The following is an 18937-nucleotide window of genomic DNA, read 5'->3' as shown; positions in this document are numbered from 1 at the left end:
CTCGGGACATCGGAACATTGAAGGTAACGAAAACGCTGATGAACTGGCAAGACGGCCGTTCTTGCAGTACCAGTATTTACACCATTAGGTGCGGTCAAGAATGCATTTTCCCTAAAATATCTTCGAACCGCAGATTGTAGATGGAGAGACCAGTGGAAATGCAACATCAGCAGGACGTTATGGCCCTCCTACAACCTCAAGCAATCGTCGACATTGATAAACATGAAACGGCGGGACGCCTGTAGACTAACGGCAGTCATAACTGGCTTCTGGTCTATCGGAGAACAAGCCGCCAAACTGAGCATCCCTCACAACACACACTGTCAGAGTAGTAAACAACCAGTTAAAAGAGAAAGGATCTTCCATTTCCTCTGTGAATGCCCTGCCCTATGGCAGGACAGAATGTTAACCCTGGGCAAACCGCTGTTCGAGAGTCTCGAGCAACTGTATGGCTTAGACGTCAACAACCTAATAAGGTTCCTAAACCGCACAGACTGGATATAGTCTTGCTGTAAATAACTGTTAAACTATTTGGTAACGAGGATGTGGCAACAAAATGATGCGGAAGCGCTAGTTGGATTCTGGAAGAATAACCACTTTAACCGACCAACCATTGATTTCAGTTTTTAATAGAATTCAACGTTTTTTTTTAACAAACATTTTTCGTTCCCTTGTACAGAAATTTACTAGTAACTGAAAAAAAAAAACATTTTCTCGCTCTCTACTACATTTTTTTTTTTTGCTTTGATAAATTTGATAAGGTTTTTCTTCCTTTATGGCGCTTCATAACTACTTGATTTAAAAAATAATAATAATTTTTTCTTATCTATGAGGTAATGTTTTTTACTTCATTTTCTGATTTTTTTAAAGCTTTCGCGCTTTTTTCTCAAATGCTTATATCTTAATTTAAAGAAGGTTATTATTTTTTTTTTAATTTGTTATAAGTTTTATTAGTATTAAAAAAAAATATTTTTTGTTCTCTACGAGATATTTAATTTTCTTTTTTATGAACTTTCATCATCGTCATCATCACAAATTCCCAGAGTTCGAGTGTGAAACAGTGTGCTACAACGAATTTCTTTTATTTGGCTCTTTTGTGCGTTTTTAATAAACTTTAACTCAATGTTTTTTAATCTGTTGTAGCTCACACCCTTAACTATTTAATTTACTACTCGATTCCCCACTAACTGTTTAATTTATTTTTATTTTTTATTTATATCCTTTTTAATAATTCTATATAAAAAATACTAAATTTTTTCAATCATCTCTTTAGTACTAGCAAATCTAAATTACATTTCTTCAGAAATCCAATTTCCTGCATAATGCAATATTAAATCCCCTCTACTCTACTTTTGTGCAAAATTGTGTGTTGCTTTGCCTTAAAAGCACAAAGCTCCATATTCGCTTGGCTAAATTTCATTCACACTCAACAGACCGATAAATGTAATAATTTTGAGCAACAATTTGTGGGAATGAAACATAGAAGATACAAACCAAATATAAGTACACCTGTGTTCACCATAAGAGTAGCTTGACAAATTGAAAAGTTTTGACAATTTATTTACCTTCTATTTAATTTATTTTATTCTTTTATAAAAGCATAATTTAGCATACAGTAAAAATCATTTAACTTGAAATTTCAAACTTTGTATAAAATTACAAAAAAAAAAATTTTTAATTTCATTAACATTTCAAGTGCGTTTAATCAGATTTAATCAGGTAATATCAGCTAAATATAATTCCTAGAAAATTTTCGGGTATGCAATTTCTCAACCCAAATCATACAACAAAATTTAAAAAATTTTTATGAACATTTCAAGTCTTTTTAATCAGATTTACTTTGCCAGATAATATCAGATAAATTTAGTTTCTAGAAAAATTTCAAGTATGCAGGTTTACCACTCATTTCGTTTTGCTAAATATATATCTATAAATTGCAAATTTAAAGGGGCTCAAAAATAGCGTTATGTTAAAAAATTTTGTAAAAAAAATGTCGACCATCGTCATATGGATGAAAATCTATAACACCTTCAACAAAAAAAAAAAATAAAATCAAAAATTAACGCAAATTTAGGGCCACCTTAAACTGGCACTTTTTTATGCCAGAATACAATGGACTACAAGTCCGCATACGCGGATTTTTTCTAAAGTTTCTAATCACAACTTTTTTAAATTTTATGGAAATTTTTTCAAAGTTTATACAATATTTCAAGTTTGAAGTTACATAGTCTCTATTACCGTATGACCTCATTTCATTTTTTAATTTAATAAGCAAAAGTTTGCAATGTATCGCGCTGCCATTATTGTGAACAAAAGTGTATGCAAAACCAAGTCACTCTAATGCTTATTGTCTTCAAGCACCATGCCGTTTTCATCATATAAATTGAATTTTCCAAGGAATTTTTTTTCAAAAAAGTTTTTCACTACATTGCGTAAATGTATGCGTTTATAGACAGCTACAGTTTTAACTTGAATTAACCTTTTTCTTCAAAAGAATGCTTCGCTTTGAGCTTGAGCTTGTAAGCCCTCATTTAACATTTAGGAAAGTGTATATCTCTAAATCCTGCTCAATCATTGGGCTTTTGAATTCCATTTCAATTTTTTTTTTTCTACTTTTACTTTCATTCCAGTATCCTCATATCCATACATGCACACCCATCCACGTGCACTTCACAATGAGTTTGCCTCTGAAAAATATGTTTTCTCATTCATTTCTGGGCAACATATGTGCCCTCAAGCATACACATACTCGCAATAATCACAAAATGAGATACGCCCAATACAACATTTAAAATCTAAATTGTTTGGGATCTCTTTAACTGCCTAAAACGCCTTGAAGTATGCAATATTTTTGGAATGGCAGCAACATTCGTATACCTTTTCTCACTGCTAGCCAAGCGGCGTTCATCGCTATTCATCCCCAAGCTATCTTTGCTGCCTCCGCTTAGCTTGCGTGTCTCATACATATTTGCCCAACATTTCTCTATATCTAATCCTTCCTACCCATTTTTACAGTTAGAAGTCATAACGCCCCACAACGTAACCAGTCTTTCAACTAAATTGCTTTGTCCCTCTCATTTTAAGCGGTCATGCGTTGATGTCCCATTGTTATTATTTAGTTTTCCATATCCGTAAATGCAGATAATTTAAAAATGGTTCTATCTGCAAATCTATGTTTGGTTGTACGGGTGGTATGCACTCGACACTGCTTCATTGGCAACTTTTATTTACTTGTGTTATCCTTAATTTAGTTCTCCTTAAAGGCCTTTATTTTGCAAGCGAAGCTATAAAATTTCATTCAAAATTAAAGTATCTTGTGAAGGCAGCATACGAGCGTTTCTTTCCCTAGTACTTCCTCATAATACGTATTCGCGAATTTCCTCTGAATATCCTTTTATTCTACGCATTTTTACTTAAGTGCGTGTATATTCACTCCTCAGCAGTGAGCTTCACAATTTTTCCATTTTTGTATCTACATATATGTATGTATTTAATTTTATTTTTTTTCGTTTTTGGGTCACCACTTTTTGCTATCTCAGCTGTTCCGTGTCATTTGTGATATTTCAGCGCTAGAAAGTATGCAACGTTTTGCTTGTATAACTTGCGGATGTTGGTTTCATTTTATGGAGATTGTGTTTGGATGTATTCAAATGCGTCCTTGAGGGCAATTTAAGTTAGTAAACTGAAACTGTGACAAAGTATAAAGTTTCTGTTTAAAGTAGGTAATATTGTGGGATATGTCGATTAATGTGAAAATAGCTATGGCCAGCTGCAAAAGCTGTGGTATAAAAATTCAATATACTTTTTTTTAATTTTTTAGGGCTTACGCGCTTTTTAACTATTTGATTAAAAATACAAATTTGTTATCAACTATCAACTTTTCATTCCCTACACCATTAATATTGTTTTTTTAATTTAATGATTTTTTTTATTTATTTTTTTTTTTGATAGCTTTCTTGGTAATTGTTAAAACGAACATTTTTTCGTTATCCACTAGATATGTGTTTTTGTTGTTGTTAATTTTTGAATATTAGTTATTTTTTTATTTTTATTTTTATTTTTTGGGTATTGTGGGAACCATTTTACATTGATATTAATTTCTGCCAAAATAATCGTAATGAAAAAGCGATATTTTTTTTTTTTCTAACAGATATTGAATTATCTTTACCCTAATATAACCGTTTTCGTCTGATAATATATGTAGAAAAACTAAAACCATCTTAAAAGTTGATGAAAAGAAAATTGGTGGGAATGCGGCCCAGGGTATTCGGGAAAGTGGGCCACTAAATTAAATCACCAAAAACTATTGTAAGAGTCAATAATAAGTCAATGAATTTATTTATATATTTTTTCAATTTTAATTAATGATCTTCTTGGTTGACTATTTGAAAAAAAAAAATTATTAAACTTATAAATATTTATATATTCCGTATAGCAGATGGTGGAAATTTATGTTTCTCATACTCTTGCTCAAGTAAATCGAAAAACATCTTTGCATTTTCTTTTGTGAAACATATTGCTCTATTAAAAGATGTTCCCGTTGGAGGGCGAAAACTAAGCTCATTGTTCGTGCCTGCGCAGGAATCCATGCAGCCAAACTTTCCCTGCACATTGCTTAAGGACCGAAAATTTTTTTGACACTTTGGCAATTCCGTGAATTGAAATGCCAGGGAACGAATATCGGGTCTTGTGAGGCCGCAAATGTAATGTGAGGTGTCTAATGTATATTTTACAAGGTATGTTTCTGTGGCTTCGTCCAGTATTGGCTTACGTCCAAGTGGGGTTTTTAAAAGCAGGCTAGGGGATGCATTACTTCTTGCCATTCCTTGCAATATAAAACGCGTCACATCAAATGCCTTTGATGCAAAAAGTGTGCCCATCTTCTCATTCCTAACAGCTACAATGGCTTTTTTCATCTTACCGAGGCCCATTTCCTTATTTCTCCATTTTTGGTATCTCAAAATATGAATAATTGGGAAATACAAAACAGGAAAATTAACAAGAATTAGGAAAATAATAGGATTATGAATAAGTTCGTGCGGTTTTTTTTCGAAATTTGAAACTTTATTGACGTAAAATGGTTACAAATTTAATATTCAAAGTATTGTCCATCGCTTACTACTACTTTTTCCCATCTTTCTGGCAATTCACGGATTCCCTTTGTGAAAAATTCGGTCGGTTTTGCCGCAATCCACGAATCGATCCATTTTTTGACTTCATCGTAATTACGGAAGTGCTGGTCAGCCAGGCCATGTTGCATCGATCGGAAGAGATAGTAATCGGATGGCGCAAGGTCTGGACTATACGGCGGGTGGGGTAGGACATCCCATTTGAGCGTTTCTAAGTATGTTTTGACCACTTGTGCAACATGTGGCCGAGCATTGTCATGTTGCAAAATAACTTTGTCGTGTCTATCGGCAGTTGTTCGCATGCCATAAAACGGCGTTCAACGTCTCTTGGCTTCAATTCATACGGCACCCAATGGCCTACCTTTCGGATCATTCCCATGGCTTTTAAACGTTTGGAAATGGTTGATTGATCAACTCCCAAAGTTTTTGCAACCTCTTCTTGCGTTTGAGCCGGATCTTGATCGAGCAATTCCTCCAATTCGGTATCCATGAACTTTGGCGGCGCACCCTCGCGTTCTTCGTCTTCCAAGCCAAAATCACCACTTTTAAAGCGTGCAAACCACTTCTGGCACGTTCGCTCAGCTAGAGCATGCTCACCATAAACTTCTACCAAGATACGATGACTTTCGGCTGCTTTTTTCTTCATATTAAAATAATGAAGAAGAATTCCCCGCAAAAACACATTATTTGGCACGAAATTCGACATTTTCAAGTGTGGTAAAAATATTTTTGTTTACGCTTCAAATAAAAAACTTATACTGACGTTTGTGCCTTACGACAGTAGCTCTCCAATGAATGTTTGGAAATGTGGATCGATGGAATAATAATCAAGTTACGCCATCTGTTGTAAAACCGCACGAACTTATTCATAGTCCTATTACTAAGGGAGCAATTTGGGCTACTAGTTCACAATACCCGAAGCTGACTAGCCCACATTAGCCTCTGTACCACTTACATGAAAAAAGTATTACAAACTTTTCTTTAAATAATTTAAAAAGAGTTTTTTACCGCATTAACGTTGACGTTGACCATATTACCCTAATTTCCCACCATATCCGATCTAACTTTATAAGTAGATAATTTTTTTTTCTGAATATTTTTTTTTAGAAATAATACACTTTGTAACTAAATGATGAAAAAAACACATTTCCCCGTTTTCTACTAGGTATCTCTTTTTTTTTAATTTGATAAATTCCAACTTAATATAAAAATTTTTTTTAGGGTACTTTTCAACTTTTGATAGACAAATATATATTAATTATTTTGTTAGCTAATAGATACGATTTTGTATATCTTTCGTGCTTTATTTAACATTTTTCGTTCCCTACACCAGCACAATTGTTTTTTTCAACCAAAAAATTTAATGAGTTTTAGAAATTTTTTATAGCTTTTTTAATAATTGATAAAAAACAACATTTTTGCATAATCTATATTATTTGCCTTGGCTAGATTATATTTTTTATTCTATAGGAAAGGTTTTCAAAAATCACACGTAAAGTTCAGGAAAATGCATGAAATTTTGATTTAATTCGATAGTACAGTCCATATAGTTTAATGCTTGATGATTATTTCATGCAAATGTTGACCGCGACTGCGCTTCAAATGGTCCATCTGCTTAGTCCAATTTTGGCATACTCCTTCCAATGATTCGGCGGGTATCTCACATATAAATGCTTTAATGTTGTTTTCCAATGCGTTAATTGAAGCAGGCTTGTCTGAATGGACATGAGATTTAACATAGCCCCGAAAAATAATCTAAAGGCGTTATATCGCACGATCTGGGTGGCCAATTGACAGGTCCCGAAAGTGAAATAAAATGTTCACCGAACTCGCCTCTCAACAAGTCAATTGTTACTCGTGCTGTGTGGCATATGGCACCGTCTTGCGGAAGGCACATGTCATGCAAGTCAAGCTCTTGCATTTTGGACAAAAAAAAGTTAGATATCCTTTCACGGTAGCGCTCACCATTCACAGTTACGTTACGATTCGCAGGATATTTGAAGAACTACGGTCCAATGATACCTCCAGCCCATAAACCGCACCAAACTGTGACCTTTTCTGGATACATTGGTAGCTCTTGCAATTCTTCTGGCTGATCTTCACTCCGAAATCGACAATTCTGCTTATTTACGTACCCATTGATCAGAAAAGTGAGCTTCGTCGCTGAACACAATTTTTCGACTTTAAACTTTCTTAACAGAACGCGCATTTTTATAATAAAATTCAATGATTTGCAAGCGCTGAAGAGGTTGTACAGTGAAACAAAACACGAAACTTGCGTCAGCTGTTTAAACCAACTGTTTTAATTTATTATATTTTCATGCTTTTTTTAATTATTTAGTTAAACACATTTTTCTCTATTCACCAGATATTTGCTAATTTTGGAAATAGTTTTTTTTTTTTTTTTAATTTTTTCATAGCTCAAATATATTTTTGTTTGAATATAACTTTTGGAGGCGAAGTATTCAAAAGATGCAGTGGCAACAAGAAGTTAGCAATGGATCCACCCTTTTAATGTATCATCTCACCTTTTCTTATCTAGTTAAGTTTTAAAATTTTCTCACAGAAATTCCTTATGTGCCACTATAAATTTTTATAAAAATATTTAATGATAATTATGAGCTGAATTTTCTAAACAGCAATCAAGTCAACTCGGGCCCAAACCTTCTCTTTTATCTCAAAGCAGAAAGAGGAAAATAAAAGGACAGTAAAATTACATTTTGAATAAACTAAATTGTCCAGCTACACACACAAGCACGCATACATACACACATAGATACTTACGCACGTCCCCCTAAGCATTCTCAACAGCATCCATGCAAAACGATCATGAAGGGAATTAGCAGCAAAATAGAAGAAGAACAAGAACAAGAACAAGAACAACAACAACAACAACAACAGTAGCATGCAACCACTGTTAGAGTAACCAAAAACAACAGCGACGATTATGCATAGTTAATCCTAGATTTGCTACTCGCGCATACTTTGGGGACGGCGAAAAGTGTGTCAAGGTTGTGTAAGCAGCACGTTGCATGCCACACGTTATACACTGCATGAAGCCATTCACACACTCATGCACACATACATATAAGTTGAAATGTATGTATTTTGGCAAATGCGTTAGCAAGCATCGCAGGTAACTTAAGCGAATTCACATACACGCACACACACACGTACATGCATGCATAAATTTTGTCGTGCTTGTTTACTTTGTGCGCCACTTGGCTTATTATATTTAAAAAGAGAAGCTAATGTTGTTTTTTGTTTTTGTAGCTAAATTCTTCTTTAGTAGTACCCAAAGCAATGCAGTTAAGCATGAGTGGCTCTAATGAGTCTTTTCATGTTTTTAGGTATTTTATTTTATGTGCGCACGCTTTCATGCACGAAATTAAATAAAAATGTCACTTTGGATTGTTGAAATTTAATTTTTATATTTTTCTGCTTTTAATAAAAATTTTAGGATAGTTGTCAAGTGCGCGTTTCCTTTGAAATTGACTGCTATATTGTTAAGATTAACTCAAGCTGAGTGACAAAAAACAAACAAATACGAAAAAAGAAGTGTAAAAAAACATTTATAGCTGACTTTTAGCGTAAATATCTAAAAACTGACAAACATTTTTTTTTTAATTTATTACTGCTATTTGGCATAATATCCTTCAGGTCTTCACAGAAATCATCATCAATGTTTCCTTGAATACCTAGCGGACATGGGAACACCTACGCGCCTTCTCGTTCGATTGCTGGATAACGTCTTTACCTGCCTCCAGCTTAACCCGGCTTGAGCCGTCTAGTGATTCATAAAGTGTGCCCATTCTGTGTGTGCCTTTTAATCCAAATTTCTAGCGGCTTCATGATACCTTTTTCGAGCATTCCTTGTTCGGCATTATTTTTGGTCAGGAAATTCGGAACATAATCTTTAGACAGCGGTGAACAAACATTTTTAAGGAACTGGTTATAGCAGTGGTGATTTTCCAGATAGAGCAACCGTACAGCAGTACCGACAGCACATTCGACTTGAATGGCCGAACCTTTAAACTGGAACTCGGGTTATTATTTCAACATACAGAGTACAGCATCCCGAATGCCCCTCTGATTTTTAATTAAGTAAATTTCTTCACTGCTTCGATAGCGGTGCGCCCCAACTCCACACACCCACCCATCTGACAATATTTGCCCGACTCATCACCTTCGTCTTGTCAAAATTGATTTTAAGGGCGGCAGATCTAGCTTTCCTATGAAGCGCGAAACTCAGTTCCTAATCAGACTTCGAATGGGTCCGATAGCTTACCCTTGGGCAGCATTTTATTGGGAAAACCACGACGACGCTGAGCAACCCACAGACAGGTTCTGTGCATGCTGTCAAAAACTTTTCCAAAATCGAAGGGCATCAACTGAACTCTGAAGTCTGTGCATTGTTCGAAAAGCAGCTTGGGCGCCGTCGATTATGAAATAGAAGTGATCTCTTAGCCGATCAGGATGATTTTGCCACAATGTTGGAAACTGCGGGCAGCGCGCAAATATCTGGCTAATTACCCAGTCTCTCAAGTCCCTTTTTTGGTATTTTGGTAATAATACCATCAGTGCATTCAATCGGTACGCTTTCGTTATCCCAGGCTTTGCTGATGAGAGGGTGCAGCTATTCTGCAGCAAAATCGGGGGGATGTGCCGTTAAGAACTCAGCAGGAATGCCATCAGCTTTGTAGTTTGGTAATGATTTGAAACCGGCTTTTACTCTGTTGACACTGGGAGCATCGGCTCTTATTTGAGTGGTGTTGTTAAGCGGACGTGAACCGTCAGCAAATGTCGGGTGGCGTCGTCGGCCAAGATATGATTTAATACCGATGTAAAGTATCCCTTTCATCTAGCAAGTCGATCTTCCTCTGGAGCCAACAGACGACCACACGCATACGTCCGCGCAAGGATATTCAACGGCAAGGTTACTGTTGATCAGTTGTTTGGTGATTTTATGCACTGTATCGCTGTACCCACGAGAGGTGGCCTTCTAAGCTTCAGAAGCCAGAAATAGTAAAATATATTTTGACAGAGAAAACCATTTTCTTTTTGGCAGCTTTTTATTTTATTTTATATTTTGAAATGCGACAACCAAATAAACGCAGTAGTGTTAATTTTTTGTCATGTTTAAATTTTATTTTCTCATTAATTTTCGGTTACAATTTATTATACTCCTATTACAAAGGCTTATACGTTTTTTAAGCATGCACACAGCAAAAATTTTGTATTTATATTATTTTATTATTAAAAAAAACAAAAATTAAAACGAAATCCGAATAGAACAAATTCGCATGAATTATTATAAATAATTTGATTTCAACTTTCACCTAATTTTTCTAAAATTATTTGTACCGTGGGAATTTGAGATATAAAAGAGATTTGAGATGTAAAGATATAAAGATAGAATCCCCTTCTCTGGATGATAGCTGTAAACTAATACCTACTTTCCCTGGCCATTTTGAATCGCTAACATAAATTTAGAAAAACTGTTATCAGATTTGTTATCAGTGTCCTCAAGTAGTCCTAATAGTAATTTTCATGACTGTTTTTAAGAAGACTTTCAGTCCCATTCCTAAATAAGAATTCGCTAAGTCTGGAAAATTTTGCACTAAAATGCCTCTGCACCATGAAAAAAAAAATCACTCCTTTGAATTCCATCCTAATTACGTTTCAAGCAAATATTTCCCTCTTAATCTAATTATGTTTTTCTGTAAACATAAATCAAAGTTTTCTTTTCACTCAATTCTCCACTTCCGCTTGCATATCCACAAGCAAAGCAAATTAAGGTAATTAAAAATCACTTATACGCCCAGCGGGCCTACCGCATTAACACCACAATTGACCAGTACAAAGTTAACATTTGCTTAGGCTGCCTTTTGTTCTGGTTTTTTAATGCATTTGCAGTAAAACTTTATTGTTTAAATATTTCAAGCATTTCATATTATTTGTTCTCGTACCTTTGTTTTGCCAAAGTTGTAAAAGCTTTTTTATTGCCGGCATTGCTAAAGGATATTACTAGAAAAAATAAGCGGGTTTATTTCTAAGTATTTTTTGCTCTCTAGAATTGAATGAGCACAAAAATAGCTAATGAACAGCATACATAAAAAGCAGTTCATTTATTGTTGTTATGAGAGCCGGGCAATTAATAACAAAAGCTGTAGAAAAAGTTGCTGAGTTGGAAGCTGAAAAGCATACGAATAAATAAAAAATTTGAAGATAAAGCAAGTGGTGCACTTTAACTGCATTTATGAGTGAGGAAGTTTGGTTTCTTCATTGCAATTTCGTATGCATTTGCGACGGAAACTATAATTTTTACTCCGCATTAGAATCAATGGCTACTTTAAGCGAGAGAAACTTGTCCTAATGACTTGCTTGCTCTGCCTTATTGGAAATTGATATGCATAAAGAGAGAATCTGCAACGAACATTTATACAAATTTTAATAATCAAAGTCCTATCAAATATAGAATCTTTTTTAGTTAATGCAAGGCATATTCAGACCTAGTTTTTTTTTTAATTTGGCGCAATTCAGTTTGGTCTCTTTGTGCAAAAACACCTAAAATTCTTCCAACATGTCCGTCGAGTGATTTCATGCCAAATGATCAAAGTATTTTGAACATTGTCATCAATTCCTTCAAAAATTGGTTTACTTGTAAGCTTGAGTATGAAAAAAAGTAAACTATGATTTTGAAACAAACAAATTTTAAAGAAAATTTATAATTGTGAGTTGCTGACTTATCGACGTATACCTTTTCTTTCAAATGGCCCCAAAGAAAGAAGTCCAACGTTGTCAAATCACATGATCTTGGCGGCCAATTGACATCGCCGCGACGTGAGATTATTCGGCCATCAAATTTTTCGCGCCAAAGAGCCCTTGCTTCGTTAGCTGTGTGACAAGTGGCACCGTCCTGTTGAAACCACATATCGCTCACATCCATATCTTCCAATTTAGGCCAAAAAAAGTTCGTTATCATCTCACAATAGCGAACACTATTTACAGTAACTGCCTGACCGACCTCATTTTGGAAAAAATACGGCCCAATGATGCCGCTGGCCCATAAACCACACTAAACAGTCACTCTTTGTGGGTGCATTGGTTTTTCGGTAATCACTCTTGGATTATCATTCGCCCAAATGCGGAAATTCTGCTTATTGACGAATCCTCTGAGGTGAAAATGTGCCTCATCACTGAAGATGATTTTCTTCGAAAATTGGTCATTCACTGTTGCCATTTTCTGAATAACTTTAACTTGTTGCTCGATTGCATTTCTTTCCATGGTTCAAATTGAGTTAGTCTGAGATTGAAAAATGTCAAAATACAGAAAAAAGCTTGACGTTTAGGTGTGGTTCACATTCAACATCGGCCTTTAAAATTTACCCACCCTTTATAATACTCGAATTAAGTTTTTACAATTGTAACTTTCTTTCGGATGTATTATAAAAGACTAAAAGTTTTAAATTACTGCCATATATCTTAGATAATCAGATTAAAGTAAAACAAAAATAAATTAAAAAAGTTTATTTTTGTCGCAAGGTGCTACAAAGCAATGCTACCCAGAGTTAATTAAATTCTTCTAGATTATTCGGGCATACCAAACAATCGTCCAATAAGCGGATATTTGCATTTTTTTAGCAAATGTAGAAAAGTATTTACTTAAACTTCATCTTTTTACCTTTTGTTCATTCCCATTTTTATTTATAATTTTAAGATTTTTATTTGCGAACTTTTTTCAATTTTGCGGTTTTTCATATTACTTCTCCTGCCAGCACTCAAAGACTTCATATTAATAGACTTTTGTAAAGTTCTCTTAAACACTTAGGCAGTTATTGTTTTACATCACTTTTTACAACTTCTCTATCTTCCCTCTCTTAACGCACTTTGTTTTTTTTACTACCTTCAAACTTTTTTCACCAATCTTACTTTTTACTCACTCACTTGCTAAGCACTTTATATTTTTTACAACTTTGTTAGCTGTTGCTATGCTGCTGGTTAGTAGCAGATTTGTGGTTTGCTGCAACAAACTTTTGTTTTTGTTCAATGATAGGCACTTGAAGGCGTCATAAAGAAGCTTTCTAAAATTCTTGAAATAGAATTAATAGCACTTGCAATGGAAATAATCTCAGTGATACTAAAGGATGGTCTCAAAGGAATATTGTTTATATTTCGAATGAGAGATTCACATTTCATGAGGAAGCATTTGACTGTAAACTATGAATGCACTGGCTCACACAAATTCTAAGAAAAAAAAGTGGAATTATATGAAACTATGTAGTAAAAGTTAGTGCAGGAAATTTGAACAAATATATGAGAAGAAGAAATCGTCACACACCAACTCTTTTCTGGACTTCACAGCCGCTTTCGACCACATGAAACTCGCATACGAGTACTTAACGCGATGACAAAACTTAGAAAATTAAAGCCAATATGAAAATTAATGTTGCGTACTACCATCAACTCCATTAGAAATTAGTTAGTATTAATATCAATACTGATTGCTTGAACTGTTTGATACACAGTGATTCGCTATTGTGTCATGCCTTTATGTCTCTCATGCTTGCAAGATGCTGAATTTCTTCAAAAAATACTGAATTTCTTATTTATAATTTTATAAACAATTTTCACCTTTTCTATCTTCTTGCAGACTTACCCTCTACATCGTCCTCCCTGCATTCCACATATCACAGCAGTAAATACAATAAAAATTGTACAAACGATGAGACAATAGTGATAGAGCCTGGTTGCGAAATCACCAATAAACGTTGCCAATGCTGGCCAACATTACGACTGTGTCGCTCAAACGCCATCGACGATACGGACGCACCGGCGACGACAGATATACGATGGCACTTCAAAACATTAGAGGTGAGTAAATGGAAAGAATTTTAGAATGTTACCCAGTGTTGCAAATTTCAACTAGTATAATGAACTTGAAAAAATCGATGCACGGGCAATGCTAAAGCTGATTTGTGTTAAAACTACGCAGTCAATCTCAACCAGGTGACAAGTGTTGAAAAAATAAAATATTTTTTAATACAAAGGGATTTCAGAGTAGCATAGACATTGCTTGGACATACCTTCTCTGGTCTTTTTGTCTAATATACATATATTTTTTTATAGGAAAAATATGCATTAATCTTAGTGCTTGAATTTTAATCACAAAAAGTGGTGTGCAAATTTGTTCGTGAAAGTTTTTCCAGCGTAATTTTGAAAAAAAATCAAATTATTGCTTTTTCTTTAACGTATATGGTACTGAGCTCAAACTAACAAGATAATATTGTCATTGGGCCATTTAGATAGAAAGAATTTCCCCGTGGGTAGCGCAGTGATCGAGATATCTCAAAAAATCGAATCGAATTATATTAATTAAACTCACGTTCGAAACATATATTTGTTACATGAAGAGAAATCTTTCTTAAAAATTTACTGGCTAGGTGGCGCTGGGGTCAACATAGCTCTAAAAATTGAAGTTATAGTCCGATTAAACTTACATCCGAAACATATATTTGTTACATGAAGGGAAAGTTTCATTCAAAATTTAACGTTAGGTGGCGCTGGGGTCAACATAGCTCTAAAAAATGTATTCATGGTGCGATTAAACTCACGTTCGAAACATATATTTGTTACACGAAGGGAAAATTTTCTTCAAAATTGACTCGCTAGGTGGCACTGGTGTCATCATAGCTCTAAAAATCTCATTTATGGTCCGATTAATCTCAAATTCGAGGCACATATTTGTTACATGAAGGCAAACTTTTTTCATTCATTCATTTCATTTTCTTAAAGATTTACTCGCTAGGTGGCGCTGGGGTCCACATAGCTCTAAAAATCGTATTTATGGTCCGACTGAACTCACGTTCGAAACATATATTTGTCTCACGAAGGGAAAATGTTCTTCAAAATTCATTGGAAGTAAATAAATAAAATATCTTATCACACATCTGATTGAGGTCCTACGAAAGATGCACGGGTTTACTTGTCACTATTAAAAAGAGGCTTTACGCAATAAAACTAATTTTATAACAATTTTTAGTTAAGTGAGTTCGAAAGTTTAGCTGGTACTCAAGATTCAAAAAATTCGACAAATCTTTATCGGCTCGACTCTTAGTCTTCTGCGGGCATGAATTATGAAATCATAGAGGAAGTTTTTTTAGAATAACGGTCGCCATTTAGCAGGCTACATAAAATCTCAAAGTGTATTTCTACCATAAAAAAAATTCGTCCTTTGGTGGTAGCATATAATTGTAGATCCTTCCATTTATAGGGCAACATCAAAAATCACAAACAACAAATTCGAAAGTAAATGCTTAATTTCATAACTTCAAAATTCATCCCTTCAGATATTATTCAACTCCGGCTATTGATAAACGAGTATCTCACCTGTTAGAGCAAACCTGCATCAAATTTTATGCTACATACATCAGTCGAAAGCCATTTAAGCCCCACAATATTTACTCTCGTAAAAGTACTTTCAGTATTTATTAGTAAATTAAAATGAGGAATCAAATGGGATCAAAAACTCATCGCGTTAACGCTACACCACACACTCATGTGCTCTATTCAATGACTGTTTCTGGCACAAGTTTTTGATGAAGCTGCTCCCACAAACACTCTCAGTTCGCTGAAATTACATTTTCGTTTCTAAATTTTCAAAAATCTGATTTCAAAGGCTGCGCCGTACACGTGTGAAGTAAAATTAGAAACGCAATAATATACAGGTCGGTGAATAAACGCAACAACAACAACTAACTAACATACGTGGTCATCCAGGCAGTGAAAAACGAAACTGCTCAGCAAGCACTCTGGTTCATTATCTGGTATTTGTGGAAGAATCTATACTAGTTCAGGAGTAACTAGAAGCATATTCGTTGCAAAATGACTAATTATAGCAGGATGTAATGCAAATATTTTTCTATGTTTTTCTTAGAACACTTCAAATGTTAAAGATGTTTGTAAGGCAAAGTAGACGAACATAAATTTTAAACAAGTCAAAATAGTTCGAGTGTGACTAGTATTGTACTAAGTGCAAACTGGCTGCTTAGAAGAGTATGTAAAACATATGTTATTTTATTCTTTTCCAAGAATGCTTCGAATGTTACAAATCCAAGTAATGAGAATTAGACGGATACAAATGTTAATGGACTCAAGCACCTGTCATACTGGTTCGAGAGTAACTAGTATTGCACTAGTTACAAAATTATCAGTTACGAGTGCATATAAATGTTAATGGACATTTGTAACCAAAAACACCTATCGCACTAGTTCGAGAGGGACTGGTTCTGCACTAGTTACAAAACGACCAGTTACAGGTGTATGCAAAAGAAATATTTTTCAGCTACGTTTATTGTTTTTTATTGATGTTTTACTTGGAATATTTGGAAATTTTTATTCATTTTTATAATATATTTAAAAATTTACCAATTAATTGATTTTTATTTATATTAAGCCGGACTACAAATTTAAAGAAAAAATGCTATCTAAAATTTTAATTTATAGATAACTAGCAAACCCGGCCCCCTTCGCTGGGCACACTAAAATAGAATAGATATGGTTTAGAACAGAAAATATATGGTTTTCATATTATTTATTTCTTTATTCTTTATTCAAGCGCTTTGGCATAAACAATATTTTTTGTTTTTCTATTTGTTTTTGAGTAAATATAAAATATAAATTGAAAATCAGGAAAAAAGAAGATTGTTTTTAAATTTCAAATCAACGCATATGAATAAACAATCGTCTTTTTTCCTGATTATCCATGAATTTTTCGTTTCAATTTATATGTTTTATTAAGCATTGGAGCTTTTTTAACCATTATCCATTTATATTTTTCAAAAAAAAAAAAAAAAGAAAAAAATTTTTTTTCCACGAACACATAATTTCATTCGGATTTCACATTAAATTCTCAAATTTCGTAAGAAATTATTCACTGTTCCAAAATCCACTCCAAAAAAATTCACAAACAATTTTTACATGTTGCACTTACGTTTTTTCCTTATGGCATCCAAATCAGAAAGAAATATTGACACATTGGAACTCACACTGTCAATTTGACAGTTAAAAAAGTAAGCGACATTATGGCTGGTTCAAAAGAACGCTGTACCCGTTGCCAGTGCTCCGAATTACAATCAAACTTCATGAAACCCAGTCATCAATAGGTATGAAAATTACCCCGTATTAAAGCCCTTATCAACAGCTTTCACTTGATATCCATATTGTACAAACACATTCTAGGGTCCACGTTTTGGTCTCTATCTCACCCTAGTCACGGAGCGGATGGAAATACTCTGAACTAAAGCATTCACCAACAGCTTCCATTTGATACCCATATTGTACATACACATCCGAAGGTTACCAGGGTCCACGTTTTGACCTATATCTCGAGACCCTATCTACCAATAGGTATCAAAACTATACGGAAACCATCTTCAATACCTCCTTAACAATGTGTGTAAGTTTGGTTTAATTCGGTGCAAAGACACAGCGGGTCCACGTTTTGGCATATATTTCCAGACCCTAGTCATCAATAGGTATGAAAATTAACCCGTATTAAAGCACTTATCAACAGCTTTCATTTGATACCCATATTGTACATACACAACCAAAGGTTACCCGGGTCCACGTTTTGACCTATATCTCGAGACCCCAGTCACGGAGCGGCATGAAAAATACTCTGTACTAAAGCATTCACCAACAGCTTCAATTTGATATCCATATTGTACATACACATCCGAAGGTTACCCGGGTTCACGTTTTGACCTATATCTCGAGCCCTATCCACCAATAGGTATCCAAACTATATGGAAACCATCTTCAATACCTTCTTAGCAATGTGTGTAAGTTTGGTTTAATTCGGTGCAGACACGGCCGTTTAGCGAACACACACAAAAAGTTGACTTTATTTTATATATAAGACTTTTTTCAGTTTGTGTCCGAAAAATCCAAATATCTTACGGAACCCTATTTTTTTCCAAAATAAAATGTAATCCATGTTACTCTTGGATAATGTAGTGTTCGAATGGTCAAAGAATTTTTAAAATCGGTCCAGTAGTTTTTGAGCCTATTCATTACAACCAAACAAACAAAGTTTTCCTCTTTATAATATTAGTATAGATATTTATGAATCGTCCATTTCAATGTAGTATTTCAACCTTTTTTTTTTTTGTTTTTGTTCATTTTAATTTAGTTAACTTTTCAACTCGGTCAAACCTAATGATTTTCCCACAAATTTATTGGGTCTAATAATAACTAGTTCAATAATTCGTATGATGCTGATGGTATCCCACTAATGAATAGATTGTACAAGATAACAAACGTATTTTTTTAGATACAAAGCAAACTCGTGGCAAAGTGGTTCAGAGCTGGTAGGTTTGATGGTTTGGTTGACTGGTAGGTGTGCACTAGGGCGGGTCGATTTAAAAATCGCTCATTGCTCTGTGAAAATCGTATTCCAGGGATCAAAATAAGCAACTTTGCCGAAGGAACCATACCGACCAAACGATTTCTGATGCCCTCCAATTTAAAAATATCACCATTTTTGTCCTTTACATGAAAAAATCAGCTAAATGGCTATGTTTTTTTTATTTTTATTTATTTATAATAATATTTATTACTTATTTATAATAATATCTATTTTTTCTCTTAAGAAATTTATTTAGTCAGAACATATGTAAATGAAAAAATTAATTTAAGTGAGTTATAGAAATTAACTAAAAAGGTCGACCCAAATTGGGGGACATCAGAATTCGTTTTAGAGGTATGGTTCCTTCGGCAAAGTTTCTTATTTTGATCCCTAGAATATG

General features: G+C 34.2%; 1 protein-coding gene across 2 annotated transcripts in view; it reads left to right on the top strand.

Moving 5' to 3' along the window:
* LOC129242882 (cysteine-rich motor neuron 1 protein) overlaps window positions 1–18937 on the top strand; it is a 213920-nt gene that overhangs the window by 103684 nt on the left and 91299 nt on the right. For both annotated transcript variants that reach the window (XM_054879781.1, XM_054879782.1), the window contains exon 4: window positions 13783–14003. In XM_054879781.1, coding sequence (XP_054735756.1) covers window positions 13783–14003 — 221 coding nt within the window. The remainder of the gene's footprint in view (window positions 1–13782; window positions 14004–18937) is intronic.

This window comes from Anastrepha obliqua, chromosome 3 (genome assembly GCF_027943255.1).
Source record: "Anastrepha obliqua isolate idAnaObli1 chromosome 3, idAnaObli1_1.0, whole genome shotgun sequence".
Classification (NCBI taxonomy): domain Eukaryota; kingdom Metazoa; phylum Arthropoda; class Insecta; order Diptera; family Tephritidae; genus Anastrepha; species Anastrepha obliqua.
Note: the sequence above shows the minus strand (reverse complement) of the source record. Positions and strands in the feature narration are given on the sequence as shown.